Raw genomic sequence first — 19485 nt, forward strand, 5'->3', positions numbered from 1 at the left:
TTTTTATTATTTACCATATTCAGAAAGCCATAACTTGACAAATATTCATCTGTGGGCCAAATAACTTTGCATTCATTCTCAGTTTTGATGCCTTCAGTAAGATTCTACAATGTAAATAGTCATGAAAATAAAGAAAAACACATTAAAGGTGTGTCCAAACTTTTTATGAACTAGTATCAGAATTACATATCAACCAAGTCAACTCTCTACTACTAATGCTACTTTTTTTTTATCTCACATGGCTTTCAGAAGTAGTGGTTTTAAAGATACATCTCTTCATGGCCTTGCCACAGCTTGCATGCATCTCTACCCCCTGTGCCTCATATTCGATATGAGGAACTACTGTAATTGAGCTCACCAGCTTCCTGTAGTTGAGGCACAGCGCTACCATGTACTCAGCATACACCATTTCTCATTTGTCATGTCTGACATAAGAAACACCTCTTGGAAAAGGGAAAAAGGATAAATGGTTGTTTTTTTTCAGAGTGGGTCTTTAAAAGAACAATAAAGTAATCTTCTGCCTTTCCAACAATCTACTTTAAGAAATTAAGATTAGATTATCAAACACGATTATTACCTGGGAGAAATGATTCCTACTGCCTCCCAAAAACAACAATGTATGCATCCATATAAATATGAAAATAAAACATGTTTGTAAGGTTTGATGATTAACTGAAATACTTCAGTTAAGAGATCTGAACTGGATGAATCAAATATAAGAAATGATATTTTGTATTTCATTATATTTCACATATAAATAGTATATTATACAGAATACAAAATATACATAAAAGATCACAAATGAAAGGTTTAAAGAATATTTTCTGCAAAACAATATGAAAGACAACAGAGTAATTTAGTTAGCAAAAATGTGTGTCAATATAACAAACCCAAAGATGCAGCCACACAGTAAGGAGAAGCTGTAAGCGCAGTACTGAACTCCCTTTCAAACTGAAGTGTCCTCTGTGTTCTCCTGGGCTGCTGTGGTAAACCAGTGCCCAAATATCTTGAGCTCATACAACTTCTCCCGAAACGCTTTGCAGAGTAAAATGTAGATTAGGGGGTCCAGGCAGACGTTGGTCGAGGAGAGCCACAGAGTGATGCTCTTAGTCACCTTCAGGGAAGCCCAGTGGCAGTTAATCTTGTTCTCCACCTGACGGTGAACGTAAGGGAAGCGTGTGATGTGGTAGGGGGCGAAGCAGACCAGGAACACCGCCAGAACGATAAACACTCGAGCTCTGATCTTTCGATTACCTTCCTTGTTTGTGCTTCCTGAATTTCGATACGACTCAATTACCTTTTTTGCAATGCACGTGTAGCAGAATCCAATAACGACCAACATAACTAAGAAAATCACGTTGCATTCAATAATTATAGCATGATGGTACTGCTTCCCCAGGTCACTCTTCATGGCCATGCACAGCTCGGCAGTGTTGTTTTGGGGATTTCCGCTCGTGAGGACCATGGTGGGTATGGTGTTCACGCTGAGATAGAGAGTCCAGATAAGGATGACGACCACCTTGCCGAACAGGGGATTGTGGCCGAACCTTTTCCCGCCTGGCTGGACGATCTTGAAGAAGCGGTCGAGGCTGATGAGCCCCATCAGTATCATGCTCATGTACATGCAGAGGTAGAACAGCACGCTGCTGAACTGGCAGGCAAAGGCACGCAAGCCGTGAGGGGCCCCGGGGATCTCGCTGCCGGCCTTCAGCGGGATGATCAAGGTCATCAGAAGGTCAGCCGCCACAAGGCTCTTGAGGTACACGACAAACGCAGATTTGGGCTTCAGCTTCCAGGAAATCCAAGCAGCCATGACGTTCAGCAGGAGAGCGGGGATGAACAAAACAAAGTAGAGGCATGTTATCACGAGTTTGACCGTCTTCAGATCTAGCCCACAGTCCCGGAGTGGAGAAAGTGATGCCATGACGACAGTCTCCTGTATGACAAATGCCCACAGTGTGATTGCTATTATAGCTCCTTGGTCAATGGGAGATCACGTTACTGTGGCATATTTCAGTTAAAGCCACCTAACTATTGCGAAGATGTGGAAAAGCACGGTGCTATTCGTGATGACATCTGTGAAATACTTTCGTAATTGGCAGGGACACATCCTGTGCTCTTAGACATCCTGGTCTGTACTCTTACAAAACGACACCAAATGTCTTCACATTCACCATTAGTCTATAGCACTGAGTCTTAGATGTGACCAGTATATCAATATGTATGATAAGTTTAGACTTTTGCGATGTCTTTATCCACTGTTATCTAACAGACCTGACAAATGAAATAGCAATCTATCCTCAATTCACAATCTATCACAGTGTCAGCGTCATTGGTAGGCCATAGGGGGCCAGGGCCATCCAGCCCCCCCCCCCCTCCCCCTCCCCCCAACTGAGTTCTCTCCCAAAAGAAAAATTATGCGTTTTTGACTGCAGAATGGCCCAATCTGTCAGAGGAGGCTCGCTGAGGCGCTGTGAATGCAGAAGACAAGACACAATCCAAGTCAGAAGCAGAGTCGGATATCAGAAAAGCAGGCAGGTACATTTAGGGTTGCCACCTGTGTCTGACAAAAATCCTGGACATTTTGACCATCGACCTTTTTGTTTGTAAGCAACGGTGCCTTTCGCACATCTAACCCAAGATAAAAACCGTCATTCTAAGCGACAATTGTATAGCTAAAATTAGTAAGAATGACAATTTCTAGTTATTTGTTTAGTAAATTGCTTTATTTAATAGCAGACCTTTATTATTTTGTTATATTTTCAACAGTTTTTAGTTGTGGACACCTGGGGGCAGTATTGAGAAAAAAGGGGGAATACATAATTAGGTTCTGCTTTTTTGCTTATGTGGAATAAACTTTCCTTTCTCTGTCTCTCCTTGTCCCACACACTCTCCGTCTCCACCTTACCATTTCTAATTCCACGGTGCGTGCCCCCACCACCACCACCCATGTTATGCACAGACTGGAATCAAACAAGATTCAGTATTTACTGGGATGATCTGACAAATGAAACTAGAACTGCAGGGTTTAAGTACACCAAGTAATTCAATCAAACAAGGAACAGGTGAAGAAAACAGAGAAGTGGCGGGAAAAGGACAAGGACAGGAACCAAAAAAGGAGATGGGCGGAGCTGTGAGCACATGACAACCAACACATGGAAACAAAACAAACGGAGAACTGTCAGAACAATGACAGATTGGGGGAGACCAGGGGTGGGTAGAGTACTATTCACCTTATTCCGCGCGCATACATGGGGGCGCTAGCTTTGCCCACATTGTCTCCGAACTTCCGTTTGAGCAGTAGCATCCATTGCGATACATTGAGATAGCAGAGCTCTATCGAGATGACGGGCATCATATGTTATGGGTCATCCTAAAGTTAGGAACGTTTATTTAGGATTTTGGTGACTTAAGACATTTCTGTTATACACCTTTCCTATCTGAAGTTAGGAAAACACAGACTTTGGAGCGGCTGTTCTGTAATGACTTTCTAAACTAGTTACCATAGTTACCAAACAGATACGGATTTGCGAGTTTCTCCATGATACAGCGGCCACTGCCGCATATCGTCTACCCACTCCATAGGGGTGAATAGCCTTGGGTAGCGAAGTACAATTGCAAATCTGACCTCCTGATGGCATTTGTCGTTTTCCTCCCAAGATAGCCTCTCTATCCTCTTCTGCTGTGTTATCCCAATGAAGCTAACTAGACGTAGCTAACCGACCGGAAGTTTAAAGACAATGTGGAATTTTAAAAAATGGGCGGGGCTGAATAAGGTGAATAGTTACTAAAGTATGTACTTTAGTAAAAGTACATTTACTCCCTTCAAAAAGTACTAGTAAAAGTAAAAAAGAATAAGAGAGTTAAAGTAAATATTCCCAACTGAGAAATCTAGTCAAGTAAAAGTAAAAAAATACTTTGTCAATAAATTACTCAAGTAACAAGTTACTTTTTTGTACATTTTTATATTTTTGATGGCCCTTTAAAGGGATAAAAAAGTATCCTTTACGCCTGTTTGCTTTTCTCCTCTGTAGGCTAGTCATATAAGTATAAGTAGGCCTATATATACTCTTTTGATCCTGTGAGGGAAATTTGGTCTCTGCATTTATCCCAATCCGTGAATTAGTGAAACACACTCAGCACACAGTGAACACACAGTGAGGTGAAGCACACACTAATCCTGGCGCAGTGAGCTGCCTGCAACAACAGCGGCGCTCGGGGAGCAGTGATGCGTTAGGTGCCTTGCTCAAGGGCACTTCAGCCGTGCCTACTGGTCGGGGTTCGAACCGGCAACAAGTCCGAAGCGCTAACCAGTAGGCCACGGCTGCCTCCAATATATATAGGCAAACATATTTTAACAGCCCACTTCAAATATATTTTATTTAATATACTTTAATATTATTTGACATACTTTTGTAAGCTATCTTGTCATAGCCAGAATAAGCATTAAAGGAACACGCCACCCAAAATCAGTAGTAATATATTGTAATGTTTCACCAAGAGCCAGAGTTTCATGAACTGGTTTATTGTCACCAAAGCACACAAAGCAGCATATAACACACAGCAGCCCGTGTCAGGCCCAGAACTCAAAGAGGCAGAACTTCCTCGAACCGTAGCCTATATTCCCCGGGGGTCCCGCCCCCCTCTCGCCAGGCTGCCAACCATGAGCGTGCCCGGGGTTATGCATAGCACGGTCGCTACAATATGTTCTTACCTTAACTTTCACGAGTTGAGTCGTACCTCTCCCGCGTCGATATGTGCACTCAAACGCTCTGGCGCGCGGCGCGAATGTGTTAGCATGTTGCTATGCTAGCGGGCTCTGCCGTGGCCGTAGAGAGAATAAGATGGCATTAATCAAACACATACACGTTTTCCCTACTTAAATACAGTTGCACAAGTAGTTGATTAAAAATGTTAGGGCACACAACATGAAACGTGATGATTTTCCAAGCGAATAAACAGGAGAACTACAATGTCTGGCGCAATAGCACTTGGGAGTACTTCGACCTAGGTAGTAATATTAATTAACACCTAATTGTAGATCCTATCCACCACAGAGTTTAGAATCCATGCTTGATCGACCCCTCAGCCTCCCCCTCCCCTCTGAGCGAGAGAGAGGCACACACACTAGAGATGCGCTGATGGGCTATTATTTCAACCATAACTGCATAGCAAAACTTAATCCATCCATCAGCAAAGTTTTTTTGACCAGGGCTGTCCCACTGTGAAATTGTGAAGTGCATGAGGGCTCACTCTCACCCTATTTGTCTGATGAATTAAGAACAAATCCATAAGAAAGACAGGGCCCTGGGAACATAGGACCCTTTTTCATGTTCCCATTATCTACCATATTAATCTAGGGAACATACGACCATGGAAACATATATAGGGATGACCCCTGTGGAAAGACAGTACTGGACATTTAGATGAAGGATCACTATTTAGATGTCCTTTACTGTACTTCGTTTAAAAATCGGAACACCGATTCTAACACGGGTTCTAATACATTTAAACTGGTATGCCGTGGTCCACCTTACCAGAGACCATGTTGTGGTCCGCTTGATCACAGAATTTATAGTTTCCCCTATACCCACCTCGTTTTAACCACTACACCTGCTTCCACCATAATTCCTGGTAATAAATTGTATGTTTCAAATTATGTTTCTCCGTTTCTCATAGATCTTTCACATTAAAATGGTGGCCCTAAGAGGTAAAACACCTACTAAAGATGCTTGTTTTTTGTTGCTCATTCTAGCAGTTTAACTAACTTCGTGTGACACTACCGTTCGCTAAGAAGGTGGAGTGAGCTGACCTGAGGCTGCGCAGCGCTGAAGGCAATATGTAAAAGTGTTGAAGGCGGGACAGACAGACGTAAGAAAATAGACCTTGCAAAATGCAAACATGCGTGCAATCAAACAACTGCATATAGGCCTATGCCATATACAAAAACGTGACATTATTGCGAATTAAATTTAATTTAGTTTGCATGCATTTTTTTTTTAAACTCATGTCGGAGGCTACGGCCCGGTTAGGAATTTCCCGCGGCCCGGTGGTTGGGGACCGCTGAAATAGACCACTGTAAATGTTAGTTTAAACACTCAAACTTTTCAGGTAGGCTAGCACTAGCCAACAGGCTAACCTTTAGCATTTCCGACATTGTATGTCATTACATAATGCAGCTAACATTAGCCTACATGCTGCAACACAGGTATGAAATATATTATGTTTTAGTGAGTGTCCAAAGGGGTGAAAGCCACTTTAAATCGGGTCACATTATTGACTGTTGTGTGTCCGAGAGTCAGTTTGTGGGTTTTGTAAGGGTCAGCAGCATGAGGGACAAGACCTAAAAAGTTGTGGTGAGTTAAGCAGGGTGGATGGTAACGTTAATGCTGCTAGCAGTGCTAGTTAACATTAGCTAGGCTACTGTAGCCTTCATACTGTATGATTCATATCAATCATTAACCTAGGAATACTTCGTGCATTTAATGAACATTTTGTGTAATAATTCACGGCAAATTAATAAACTGAATATGGTGGTCCAAGAGCAGACCATGCACCAGTCCATGCATCAGCCCGACTGAGCAGTGATGACAGCATAGGATGAGTCAGGTAACGTTACGAAGCACTGCCGTTAACGTTAACCGCTTTCACACACACACACGATATAAAATACACGATGATAAATATAAAATTCAATATCAAAACACTATTATTTACACGATTACTCCTGAAATAACTGCTATTAACTGCACATTCACTATATAAAAATCACTGTTTGGAGGAAAGGGTTCGCGTGCTGTAGCCGGTTTTGAAATAATTTTGCGCGGTTCGTGCATTGCTTATATATTATTCAGTGAGGAGCGGTGGTTTATGGGATGAGTAGTTCCTTTGCTCGGAAATGAAAATATGTACACAGTCTTGTACCTTTTTTTGGATTTTCTCTTCGTTTTTTCACTCGAAATGATATGTTGTATGCTTATGAGTTATGCCGTAGCTGGTTAGCCTAAGACATGCTGTAAAACTCTTTAGATACGGATTTTTCCAAACGTCAATGGGACAAATGAATGGGAATCTTACATCCGGCACCTAACCGCGTTTTGGCTGTGGGCGGGACTGTGCAGCTCTATTAGTGGTGCATGTGTGAGCATCAGGTAACAGTCAGGAAATGGACAGTGTTGGTGGTTAAGTGAGAGTGCAAGAAACTTAAGGCAAAATATAGGCCTATGTAGAATTGCACTTTAGAAGAAGTATGCGATACACTAGTGAGGAGAGCTGTTGAATTTGGCTCACATTTTTTCCAGTGTGTTGAGGAAACACTCCAATTTGCCAATATAAGAGACTATCATCTCTGTTCAATGGAATCTTCGAGATACTGCTGATCTGAATTTGACCTATAGTTTATTAAACAGAGTAGGAACCCCAGCAATGCTACACAGGGTTCACAAAGTTATTAGAAGGAGGGGTTAGGATAGGAGTAAGGAAGGGAGGATGGACAAATAGAGAATTGAGATGCACCCAAGTTTGCTCACATGTTGTGAATGTAAATTAGTGTAGGTGGCTCCAGATTCAAAATACCACATGGATGGGGAGCACCCTTAAAAGAAAAATCTGTCGATTTTTTTTTTCACATAGATCTCTGTTTCTCCAGGTCACTGAGTACTGTTGGTACAAAAAAAATGAAAACAACCCCCTGTGCCTCATGTCCGATATGGGCAGCTAATAGAGCTCACCAGCGACCAGCACCCCACCCACTCCTCTAGTTGAGACACTCCCATTTACTCAGCCATGGCATACACCATTTATCTCACTCGTCATTTGTCTTGTAACACATAAAACCACCTCATGGAAAAAGTTTAAATAAATGATTTTTTGGGGGGGGGGGGGGTGTATTTAAATGAATCATTTTCTACTTTTTCAAAAATCTACCTTAAGAAATTAAGATTAGACTATCAAACACGATAATTACCTCCAATTGTTACCTCCAATAAACAACATGTATAATGCATTCATATAAGTAAGTAAGTAAGTAATTCATTTTAATTTGTATAGCACATTACATTACAAGTGCTTCACAGTTAAAAAGACATCGCTTAAAAGATGATTCAAGCACCAACTACAGCTGACACCTCCAGACACAACCAAAACAAAAGAGACAGACATATAAACAGACAAAATACAAGTGGCATCAAATCCATAGTTCCACAGGCTGAACAAACTGTTAAAAAGCAAGTCTGAAATATGATTTTTTCCCCGTAAGGTGTGATAAAGAAATTCAGAACTGTTCATTAAAGTAAGTGTTCACAGGGGCGTAGCAAGCATGAGGTATGTGGGTGTTATAACGTACACACTTTTGCTGGAACACGATTCTATCCCCCACACTTTTTGTCAGATTAAAACTAAAGTAAAAATATGGAAATAAACGCTCCCGTAAAGAGTTGGAACCGTACCTACCATAACACACACACACAGAGACACAGGTCTGTTGATTTGATTGAATGGTCATCTAGCCAATCACATCAAGTTAGCGTCAGTGAAGAACTAGAGCCGATCTGATCATATTCAAAGTGTGCGTCTTTCAAGCAGGGCTCCGAACCGGTTCAAGGACCGAAAAACGAAAACGAACGGAATTTTACGAGGAGCGGAAACGAAAACAAAATGGTCTTCAACTGTTCCGGAACAGAAACGTTATTCTGAAATCCACAAAACCGGTTAATAACGTTTTTTTTTTCGTTCTCTATATATTTTATAAAATTTCACAAAAGCATATCCTAAGTGTTCTACTCTACTGTAGGCGAACAGCCTAATAATTTGATTTCTGCAGTTTGAAAAAAAAAAACAGAATAAATGGACCTTTGGTCCAAATGTGTATATTTTGTCTTGCTGTTGTAATGTAACCTATCCGTCTGCCACTTCGGATCTTAGGCCAGCTCGTAGCGTAGGCTACTGAAAATCTGATTTGGAAATTGTTTGTAGCCTATGCGTAATAGCCTATTTTGCCTGTCCACTCCTTGTTTTAAAGTCGGGATTTGAAATGTTTGCGCAATTATAGCCTATTCTATGTAGAAGAGTTAAATGGGAAATTTGAGATAGGCCTTGTCAGCAACAGACAGGTTCGTTTATAAACAGGGTTGGAATTATAGCGCAAGCCTTTGAAGATCTCCATATGGATAAAACTTAGGCTACAACCAGGTAAGGAGTTTAGCACGTATCCAGAAATATTTTTGATAAGAAATTATTTATAGGCATAGGTTAGGCCTACAGTAAGTCTGTAGGCTATGGGATGGATAGCCCATCTGAATGTTTTTGGATGCCGCCTGTGATTTATTATTTTTGGGCATAGCTACGGTATAGGCTAAATCAAAGGGAAATAATGAGTACGTCTATTCTAAGGTAAAGTCCACAAAAATAGACTTGATAGGCCCGCCAAACACTGCCGGAACTTTAAGAACGAACTATATTTTGCGTTCCGAACCGGTTCAGGACCGATATGTTGGTGGCGGAACGCATGCAAGAATGAAAACGTTAAACATAGGCCACCTGAACCGTTCGGAACGGAACGTTTGAAAAATAATTTCGTTTTCAAGCCCTGCTTTCAAGGCTGTGCTGCTGCTTGGGTCTGCATTATAACTTCTGCAGTGAGCAGATTTGAGGTAGAATTGAAATGATAATTGTTACCCCATTATGCTAATTTAGTAAACCAAAATTCACTGTCTGACAATTTTTATCACAATGTAGAAATGCAGGGAGTCAAAGTGAAAGCGGGGGTGCGCGCACCAAGGCACTTGTTGTTTCTGCAGAAAGGCCCTTGGCTACTGTTCTCAGAGCATTATGCTTTCTCTGTCTATGATCTGCATCTTTTCTCAAACTATGGGCCTTCTCAACAATTAGCCTACTGGTCCACGTAGTTGCGAAATTAAGTTATGCCCGGTGCTCCACACGTCTGATCATTTGCAGCAAGATTGAATGGTATGGAACCGCGGACTGAAAGAAAAATAAACTAGGCTAAAAGTTTCCCCCAATCAGAAATACTTATTAATTTGGTGTCATGAACTATATAGACATAGCCCAGTCAGCAAACATACGTCTCCAAGACGCTTGGAAAAGATCTGAACAGCTTACATCGTGTTCCATTTAGAACGTAATATTTGATCTGATCTTACAAAGTCGGCGGCATTTCACTGTCAATGTGTGTCGTAGTTCTACATCTACTGGAGATCTTAATGTCTTAAATACTGTGTTGCCCCCTGCAGGTAACCCCCAGAACCTAGTCAATGTCAGACGTTTCTCAGACACAACCTTAGGCCCAGGCAGTTAAGACCCACGATACCCCCAAGAGGTTATTGCAGGTAGCAGGGACCTACTGTCGAGCAAAGTTGCACGTCTTCCCTCTGTGGCGCATACAACCTATTACCCCTATTTTATATATATCCCCCTTGGAAGTTGATCAGGCTTCTTCTTTACTTTTGAGCACTCTAGAGATGTTAACAAAATGCGGCGCATATCCACTTGCAGATTACAATGTTGTAGAACATATAAAAAGAGTACCATATTTTAAGTCGCATCAGTCAAAAAATGCGTCATGAGCAAGAAAAAAACATATATAAGTCGCACCGGACTATAAGTCGCATTTATTTAGAAATGTATTTCACAAAATCCAAAACCAAAAACAGAGACTATGTAACTGGATTATTGAGGCCAAAAAGATTAATGAAGATGAAGGAGTGAAGGCAGCCAAGAGGAGGGCAGGAAGGTAATTGCAAAGCAAAAGATTCACTGAAAGAAAATTCCATGAGGTGCACCAAAATGTATCTAAAATGTGAATACAACAATGATAGACCTATAGGCCCGACCAGGGGCGTCACTAGACCTTATTCACTGGGGCACGTGCCTTAGTAAAAGTCTCTAGTGCCCCAGTAAAATTCTAGCGCTGCTCTCACTGGAAACGGCATTCATGAGCGCATCTCCGTGCCTGCTTTAGTCATGACTCGAGCCTGTCACTTACCAGCCAATAAAAATAAAAAAGGGAAAAAAAGAAAGGGGCCATAATAGCCAATCAGAAAATAGCACCTCTGTAGCTGGGTAAGATTGAACGCAACATCCAATGAAAATCGTTCACATGATTCTTCCGAGTGTTTCGTTGTATTGTGGAAACTGCTGGAGCTCATCACATCACTTTGAGCGCAGAGTAAGTCGTCCCCTGTTTTAATGTTACAACAAATTCACAGCTTGTTTGACAGAAAAAATGACAAGTTGATCGCTGTTAGAGAATGTTGCCCACATAATTAGCATCTGTTTTTCAATGCTTAGCGTCATTGTAGCCTAAATTTAGCAACAGTTTACCAGCTAGTGCTCTCTCCCTCACACACACACTCACACCATGCGTAGGCTGCATGCACACATGCGGAGAATTAATAATGATTTACGTATACTGTAGAGAGAGTCCTGTAAAAGTAACTTATACTGTTTGTGAAGCTGTCCTACTGTAAAACTAAACATAGCCTTCTGATAAACTATTCAGAGATGTGAGGACAGTGAGGAGAGATGAGGAGGATGAGGGAGGTATGATAATTGCCCACATTAACGATAACATTAACATTTATGTTGGTAGCCAGTGCTGTGATTTGATCTATGGTTTAATGGCAAACTTAAATAAGTTTGCTGCATTTGCAAATGTAGCCTATAATAATCTACACAGAATCAGAGTCTGTGTTTTTTTTTTAATGTAGGCTATTGGGAGTTGGGGGCCTGTGCCCCAGCAAAGCTCTAGATCTAGAATCGCCCCTGGGCCCGACGGTAATTGTAAAGCAATTTACAAAAGATTCACTGAACAAAAATGCTGATGATACATGAAAATTTAGCTAAAAATGTGGAGAATACAATGCAATCAAGCATTCTGGGTGATGTGGAGTCACAAGCTGGCAGCAGATTAAATGCTCACGATAGAAAAAAAAAGACTTTTTTAAAAGGACGTGACCGAAGCTGAGGCAAGCCATGGCAATAGGCCTATAGGCCCGACGGTATTTGTAAAGCAATTTACAAAAGATTCACAGAACAAAAATGCTGATGTGGTACATGAAAATGTAGCTAAAAATTTGGAGAATGCAATGCAATCAAGTATTTTGGACGATGTGGAGATACAAGCTGGGAGCAGATTCAATGCTCGAGAGAGAAAAAGATGCGGGTTTAAATGGACGTGCAGACCGAAGCTGCAGCAAGCAGGTGATATTTAGAAATGTATTTCACAAAATCCAAGACTAAGAACAGACAGACTACGTAACTGTACACATTGAGGCCAAAAATATTGAGAATTCCACAGGGAATGTTAATGAAGACGAAGGAGTGAATAGTGGCAAGAGGCAAGCCGAAGGCTGCTGACAAGGCCCGACGCTAATTGTAAAGCAATTTACAAAAAAAAACACTGAACTCAAATGCTGATGTGGTACATGAATATTTAGCTAAAAATGTGGACAATGCAATCAATCATTTTGCACGATATATTGGCACAGGCTGTCAGGGTTACGAATATAGGACCCATGCGCAAGACTCTTTCCGACAGAAAACTGCCATAATTTGACGATTTAGGTATGCACGTGTGTTAGTGCAAGCACTAATCTCTGACTGAAAGTGCACAGGACTTGTGCATTTAAGAGCGCTCTCTCGCGGCTGTAGACGTAATGTTTCACGTAGGGTTCATGTCAGTTAATATAAATTAACATTTAAAAACATGTTCAATTATATATTTTTTCATATATAAGTCGCACCTGACTATAAGTCGCAGGACCAGCCAAACTATGAAAAAAAGTGTGACTTATAGTCCGGAAAATACGGTAAAAGGAGTAAATCCACAAATAGAGGGAAAGAAAATACAATAAAAATAGTAAATCCACAACTGGAGAAAAAGGTCGGCCGATTGTCGTTCAGCACTCGCGGTCGGAACAGCAGGTGTGATATCTGCGACAGGTTCTACGGAGTTTCGGTCCGCGACTCAACCTGGCACAAAGTCCAACACTTTGCTTCTCAACGAAGTACGGAGGACAAATTCTAACAACCGCACGCGACATCATAAGGCAAAAAACCCAGCGAGTTGAAGGAAGGAAAAAAGAAGAAGCAGCCTATACTAGGTAGCCTTGTCCTCCCCCACACATTCCTAAGGCAAATCAATCCAACTTTCCCACGACAGTTTAGAACCTTCTAGAAGATGCAGGAACATTCCCACAATGCAGGAATATTCCCACGATAGCTGGGAACATTCTCACGGTAGCTGGAATATTCCCACGATAGCTAAAACATTCCAGAAGTCACAGATCTTAACCAACAATTTGAAAATACACACGTTACTTCTCCGGGTTACATTTCGGAGATGCTAACATTACATTCAGTAGCCTAGCCTACTGTAGGTTTACAGATAGTTTCAGAAGTTACACAAACAGTTTACATTCAACAACAATTATAACAATGTGACACATTACATTTAACAATGTAGCCTTTTACAGTCATCAAGAGAGATCGGTTGCATTTTAACAGGTTACAAACATTTATTACATTAACCCTTATCCAGAGGTGGAAAGTAATGAAATAAATTTACTCACGTTACTGTATTGAGTAGTTTTTATGTATATTTTGTATTTTTTAAGTAGTTTATAAAATCGTTGATTACATTTTGAGTGAAGTATTGTACTTCGCTACATCAAAAATCCCATCCGTTACTTGAGTAAAAAAAAAGTTAAGACTAACGAAAACAGAAAGGGAGAGAAAAAAATCGCGCCCTAAACCACTAGCCCAATGTTTCCCAAAGTCTGGGTCGCGACCCAAGGGTGGGTCGCAGGAGATTTTATTTGGGTCGCCAGCACAATTTATGTTGTGTTATAGGCCTAACTGATACCATTGTCATTTGATACCAGGAAAGCTAACAGTTTTCTATTAGGATGTAGTTTGTTAACTACCACAGTCACGGTTTTGTCATAAAAGCTCATGAAACTGGCGCATGAAACTGGGGCCGAACGCATCGCAGAGGGGGTGCCAGAGCATGGATATCTACCCCTCAAAATGAAACCGTTCTGTGGGGCGCCATGCCATGTACCTCGCAGTTGCGAACTACAAGGGACATGAATCCGCCTATTTGCACGAACATTAACAGATACCATCAGATACCACAGATTAAAGATTATACCGATTAAAATCTAGACCATGCTGTCAACTAAAGCAGACATCCATAGACCGGACATAAGGCCATTCAATTTGCATGTAGATTCGATTTTAGATGCAATCTTTAAAGTTAGCAACCTCCTCACATTCTTATTTCTGATTTAAAATGCACAACAGTGCATTATATTAGGCTACAATTTAAATGGACATTTTAAGCACTATTCCTCTCGTTTTCTACCTCGCTAACTCCAAAGTAAAGGCCCATTCTTCCGGCTATTGCGCAAAAGCCTCTTGTTCTGATATAACGACTATACAATATAATATAATACAACAATACAATATAACGACTTGAGTTATTTGCTGTTTACATCGGAATTGACGTCCACAGTGTTATGGACCCATTTGTCTGCAACGCAACGTAGCCTACAACATTTTTTTTTAGAAATACAGGAACAACTTACTATGCAGACGAATGACGACTGCGCAACATCCGAAATTTCCCCAATCTTTTCAGTAGTCATTTCCAACTTCTCACGCTGATGGTGCTCAAAATGCAACACAACCGTGTTCAAAGCAGGATCTATCTATCTAGATCCTAGGCTATAGCAATGTATGCTTGGGGAAGGCATAGACAAGTTGGAGAACCTGTGGCCTAAAACAATATTGGTGGTGAAATGGGTCGCGATGGTCTGTCATTTTTAAAAAGTGGGTCTCTGCACTTGGTACTTTTACTTGAGTACAATATTTTCGTACTTTTTCCACCTCTGCCCTTATCTCACAATGTAGGCTAATCTGGATACAATTATTTAAACAGTTTAAGGCACTTTACACATTTCACAGTTACTAAAGTAATACTTGTCTTGATACATTTCATTCATCATTCATGCAATCTCACATCTCATCCTCGTTCTCACGTTAATTCAAACACCTCACGGTTTATTATGAGGTCACGGTATGCTGTTATGGCTCCATTTCCATTCTTTATTCACATTCAATAATAATCTAGTATTTATGAGTTCAGGGCAATCTGGCCAAGTAATCCAGCACATTGTTCATCATCTGTAACAACACATTCATCCACTTCCACACTTTCAGGTGAACTTAATTCAAGAGTAGGCCTAGGTTGCAAGGCCACTGGTTTAACATTACGATTCAATTCCTGATCAGTTTCTTTCCTAATTTGCCTAATCATATTTCCTAGGTCAGACAGATTACCTTGATAGCTAGCGCTGAATCTAACCTTTCTGCGTTTTTGCCTTGTAAGACGTAGGCTATTGGTTTTGTGCTACCGCTCTGCGGTCCATACGGATGGTGTTCAGGCAACACGTCAATACGATTGCGTTCCTTTTAGAACATCTTATTTTGATTTTACAAACGACACATTTGAGTTCTACATCTGAGAACTAAGATTTCCAGTATGTAGAACTCAAATAGAACGCTTATAAGCGCTCATGCAATGTGTGCGTCCCTGCAGCAAGTGAAACTGGAGGCACTGTAACGTGGGCTAGAAGCAACAATAGTTTAAACAACATTGTGGCTTCCTGTAACTATCAATGGAAACAGCTTAGAAACTGCTAGTGCTAATCATAATCTTTAAATTGACATTAATTAAGCTGGCTATATGCAACCCAATTAATTTATATCCCCTTTGCATATGTTTGGGTAAACTTCAAACATTTTTGAATTTGAGCTTACAGTTCTGTCATTATTATGTGTGTTCTTTACATTAATTTAATAGGTATTATAGTTAGGCATATTAATAGTCCAGTGATACCTCGAAATTAGGCTGTTGTCTGTTAGGCAATGTATTGTAGCCTGCTAACCCATATGCACAAAACATAATTTCTGAAATGATTTCTTCATTTATAACATGAGATATGTTTCCATGTAAGTTAGTGTCAAATAGTGAAGTGATAGCAGGTAGATCATGTACTGTAGGCCTACATGTCACACGAGACACAGATGAGGGGCGCTGCTTGTTCTGTCCCTCCCAAACTGCATTAAAATGGTGTGTTTAGCAATCAGAATTTAAAAAAATATTCGGGGGAGAAACTCCCTGACACCCGCCAATATAGTCCGCACCCCTCTCAGAAAATACTTACAACGTCCCTGTTATTTATAATTTGGCCAGATTGTTTTACTTCCCTATTCCACAACCCCCACACTTTTAAAAAGCTTGATACACCTCTGAGTGTTCATGTCAAGATCACAAATAAAAGGTCAAGAGAATATTTCTGCAAAACGACAAGCAAGCAACAGAGTAATGTAAGTTGCAGAAACGTGTGTGTTGTGCCAATACAGCAAAGCCAAAGATGCAGCCACACAGTAAGGAGACGCTATGAGCGCAGTACTGAACTCCCTTTCAAACTGAAGTGTCCCCTGTGTTCTCCTGGGCTGCTGTGGTAAACCAGTGCCCAAATATCTTGAGCTCATACAACTTCTCCCGAAACGCTTTGCAGAGTAATATGTAGATAAGGGGGTCCAGGCAGACGTTGGTCGAGGAGAGCCACAGAGTGATGCTCTTAGTCACCTTCAGGGAAGCCCAGTGGCAGTTAATCTTGTTCTCCACCTGATGGTGAACGTAAGGGAAGCGTGTGATGTGGTAGGGGGCAAAGCAGACCAGGAACACCGCCAGAACGATAAACACTCGAGCTTTGATCTTTCGTTTCCCCTCCTTGTTTGTGCTTCCTGAGTTCCGGTACGACTCAATGACCTTTCTTGCAATGCACGTGTAGCAGAATCCAATAATGACCAACATGACTAAGAAAATCACAATGTTTTCGATAACTATGGCATGATGGTACTGCTTCCCCAGGTCACTCTTCATGGCCATGCACAGCTCGGCAGTGTTGTTTTTGGGCTTTCCGCTCGTGAGGACCATGGTGGGTATGGTGTTCACGCTGAGATAGAGAGTCCAGATAAGGATGACGACCACCTTGCCGAACAGGGGATTGTGGCCGAACCTTTTCCCGCCTGGCTGGACGATCTTGAAGAAGCGGTCGAGGCTGATGAGCCCCATCAGTATCATGCTCATGTACATGCAGAGGTAGAACAGCACGCTGCTGAACTGGCAGGCAAAGGCACGCAAGCCGTGAGGGGCCCCGGGGATCTCGCTGCCGGCCTTCAGCGGGATGATCAAGGTCATCAGAAGGTCAGCTGCCACAAGGCTCTTCAAGTAGACAACAAACGCAGATTTGGGCTTCAGCTTCCAGGAGATCCAAGCTGCCATGATGTTCAGCAGGAGAGTGGGGATGAACAAAACAAAGTAGAGGCATGTTATCACGAGTTTGACCGTCTTCAGATCTAGCCCACAGTCCCGGAGTGGAGAAAGTGATGCCATGACGACCGTCAAATGTCGACGATGAGATTGCTATTATAGCTCCTTGGTCAATGGGAGATCACCTTACTGTGACATATTTCAGTGAAAGCCTCCTAACAACTGCAAAGATGCGGAAAAGCACGGTGCTATCTTTGATGATATCTGTCACATACTTCTGTAATTGCCAGTGGGAGGGACACATCCTGTGCTCTTAGACATCCTGGTCTGAACACAACAACAACAACACCAAATGTATTCACATGAACTACAGTATTACTCAATGCCGAGTTTTAGATAGATAGATAGATAGATTGATAGATAGATAGATAGATACTTTATTGATCCGCAGGGGAAATTCAAGAAACATGTTTTAGAAAAATGTGCATGATGCATGATAAATTTTAACTAAAAATAAACTAAATTAAAATGCAAAAGTTACCATAAGGTTATTCCGTGTCAAATCAGATAAGGTTGTCTCAGATTTTGTTAAAACTTTATCAAGAATTGGGTCTTAATGTTATTTTCAGCCCTTTAAATTACATCAGTTTTACAGCCTGAAAATCACATTATTTTGGAAGAAATTTTTGGCCATTAATATCACAAAAGTATTATTCATAGGTAGCCCAACCTTTGTAGGGTGGAAGAAAAACATGTTCTCAGTATGACTGGCCCATTACAAGTTTGTATGGCATTTTCATTGATTTTCTACAAGGCTAGATTTGGAAAAAAGTTACATTAATATAAACTTGTTCTTGTACGCATTTTGTATCAATCTTTATTTATTTCTTGTCATACTATATTTCATTAATGTTGTACCAATATTTGAGATCACCACATATAGTAGGCTTGGAGATTTAAGGATTAAACAAAGGGAGGTTGTGTTTTTCGGTCAATTTCATAGGGTGAGAATGGTATGTGTGGTAGGTAGCAGGCACTTAAAAATCAATTTGAAAGTAGCTCAGTGTACAGTATGGGTGTTTAGTGTACAAAGTGCCAATGTTGTACTATAGATAAATAGAGTCCAAACCATTGTTTTGCTTCAGGGACAAGAATAGCAACACATTATTATGCAATGTCTAAGTAAGTGTGTTTGTGTATTCATGAAACATAGTATATTACTGGCACTTTATACAGAAAGGGATTATGAACTGAACTATTACCACATGTTCCTATTAGCTACATACCATTTTAGTCCTATGAAGATTATCACACCTTGTTTTATACTTAATATCTTCATGTGCATTTGTTACAGACCTCAAATACCAACACAAGGAGACTGGACTGCATAATCAATCTTCCCACACCTGCACACTCATCTGCACTTTTTTTTTTCCTGCTGCTGATATGCCAACTCCACCCCCACTGTGTGTGTGTGTGTGTGTGTGTGTGCGTGTGTGGGAGTGTGTGTGTGTTCACCCCGATTTCTTCCTGGACTATGCATAGTGACACTTTGAGACACCTGGACACTTTGAACACTTTCTCCACTTTTTCCAGACTCTTTTTAGCTGATCTTTGCTATGTACCACTCTGTACACAGCTGTGGCACATGTGATGAACCACTTTTTTTCTTCTCATCACAACCACAGCTGTGTTTGTGCTGTGTGTGTGTGTGTGTGTGTGCGTGTGTGTGTGTGTGTGTGTGTGTGTGTGTGTGAGAGATCTAACTTTGGCTAGATGTATGTAAGTGTGTGCTGTATGTGCAATGATGTGTGTAATGTATGTGTGTTTGTTTATTCTGTATGTATGTATGCTACTGGACACCTTAATTTCCCTCGGGATTAATACATGATACTCTAATCTACTCTACTCTAAATATTGGCTCAACATTAATAAAGTATTGATTTTACAGACCAAATAATGATGGGTGTCATGTGGATACTAAAAAAGTAGTTTAGAAGACCTTAAATGTCACCAGTTTTGCATTTTGTTTCATATCTAGGGCCTCATATAAATGTAATGGGCATGCAGTACAAACATTTAAAGGTCCAAACATATTGAGACCCTGTCTGTCTTCCACCCTA

At 41.0% G+C, this 19485-nt stretch overlaps 1 protein-coding gene and 1 pseudogene across 1 annotated transcript; both read right to left on the reverse strand.

Annotated features, from left to right (window-relative positions):
• Nucleotides 1–739: 739 nt before the first annotated feature.
• LOC143121278 (P2Y purinoceptor 13 pseudogene) lies at nt 740–1986 on the reverse strand (annotated as a pseudogene).
• Nucleotides 1987–14429: 12443 nt separating this feature from the next.
• On the reverse strand, nt 14430–17567 carry LOC143122138 (P2Y purinoceptor 13-like). The gene has a single exon (XM_076282951.1). It carries the CDS (start codon nt 17483–17485, stop codon nt 16508–16510), a length of 978 nt encoding a protein of 325 aa, XP_076139066.1. The 5' UTR covers nt 17486–17567; the 3' UTR covers nt 14430–16507.
• Nucleotides 17568–19485: the final 1918 nt, after the last annotated feature.

Source organism: Alosa pseudoharengus, unplaced genomic scaffold (assembly GCF_046254945.1).
Source record: "Alosa pseudoharengus isolate Yale_2024_CS ecotype anadromous, Long Island Sound unplaced genomic scaffold, YU_APseudo_1.1 YU_APseudo_1.1_scf_13, whole genome shotgun sequence".
Taxonomy (NCBI): Eukaryota; Metazoa; Chordata; class Actinopteri; order Clupeiformes; family Clupeidae; genus Alosa; species Alosa pseudoharengus.

Bases quoted from the DNA above. Each gene is read 5' to 3' on its own strand.
- LOC143122138 (XM_076282951.1), bottom strand. From the start codon at position 17,485: ATGGCATCACTTTCTCCACTCCGGGACTGTGGGCTAGATCTGAAGACG.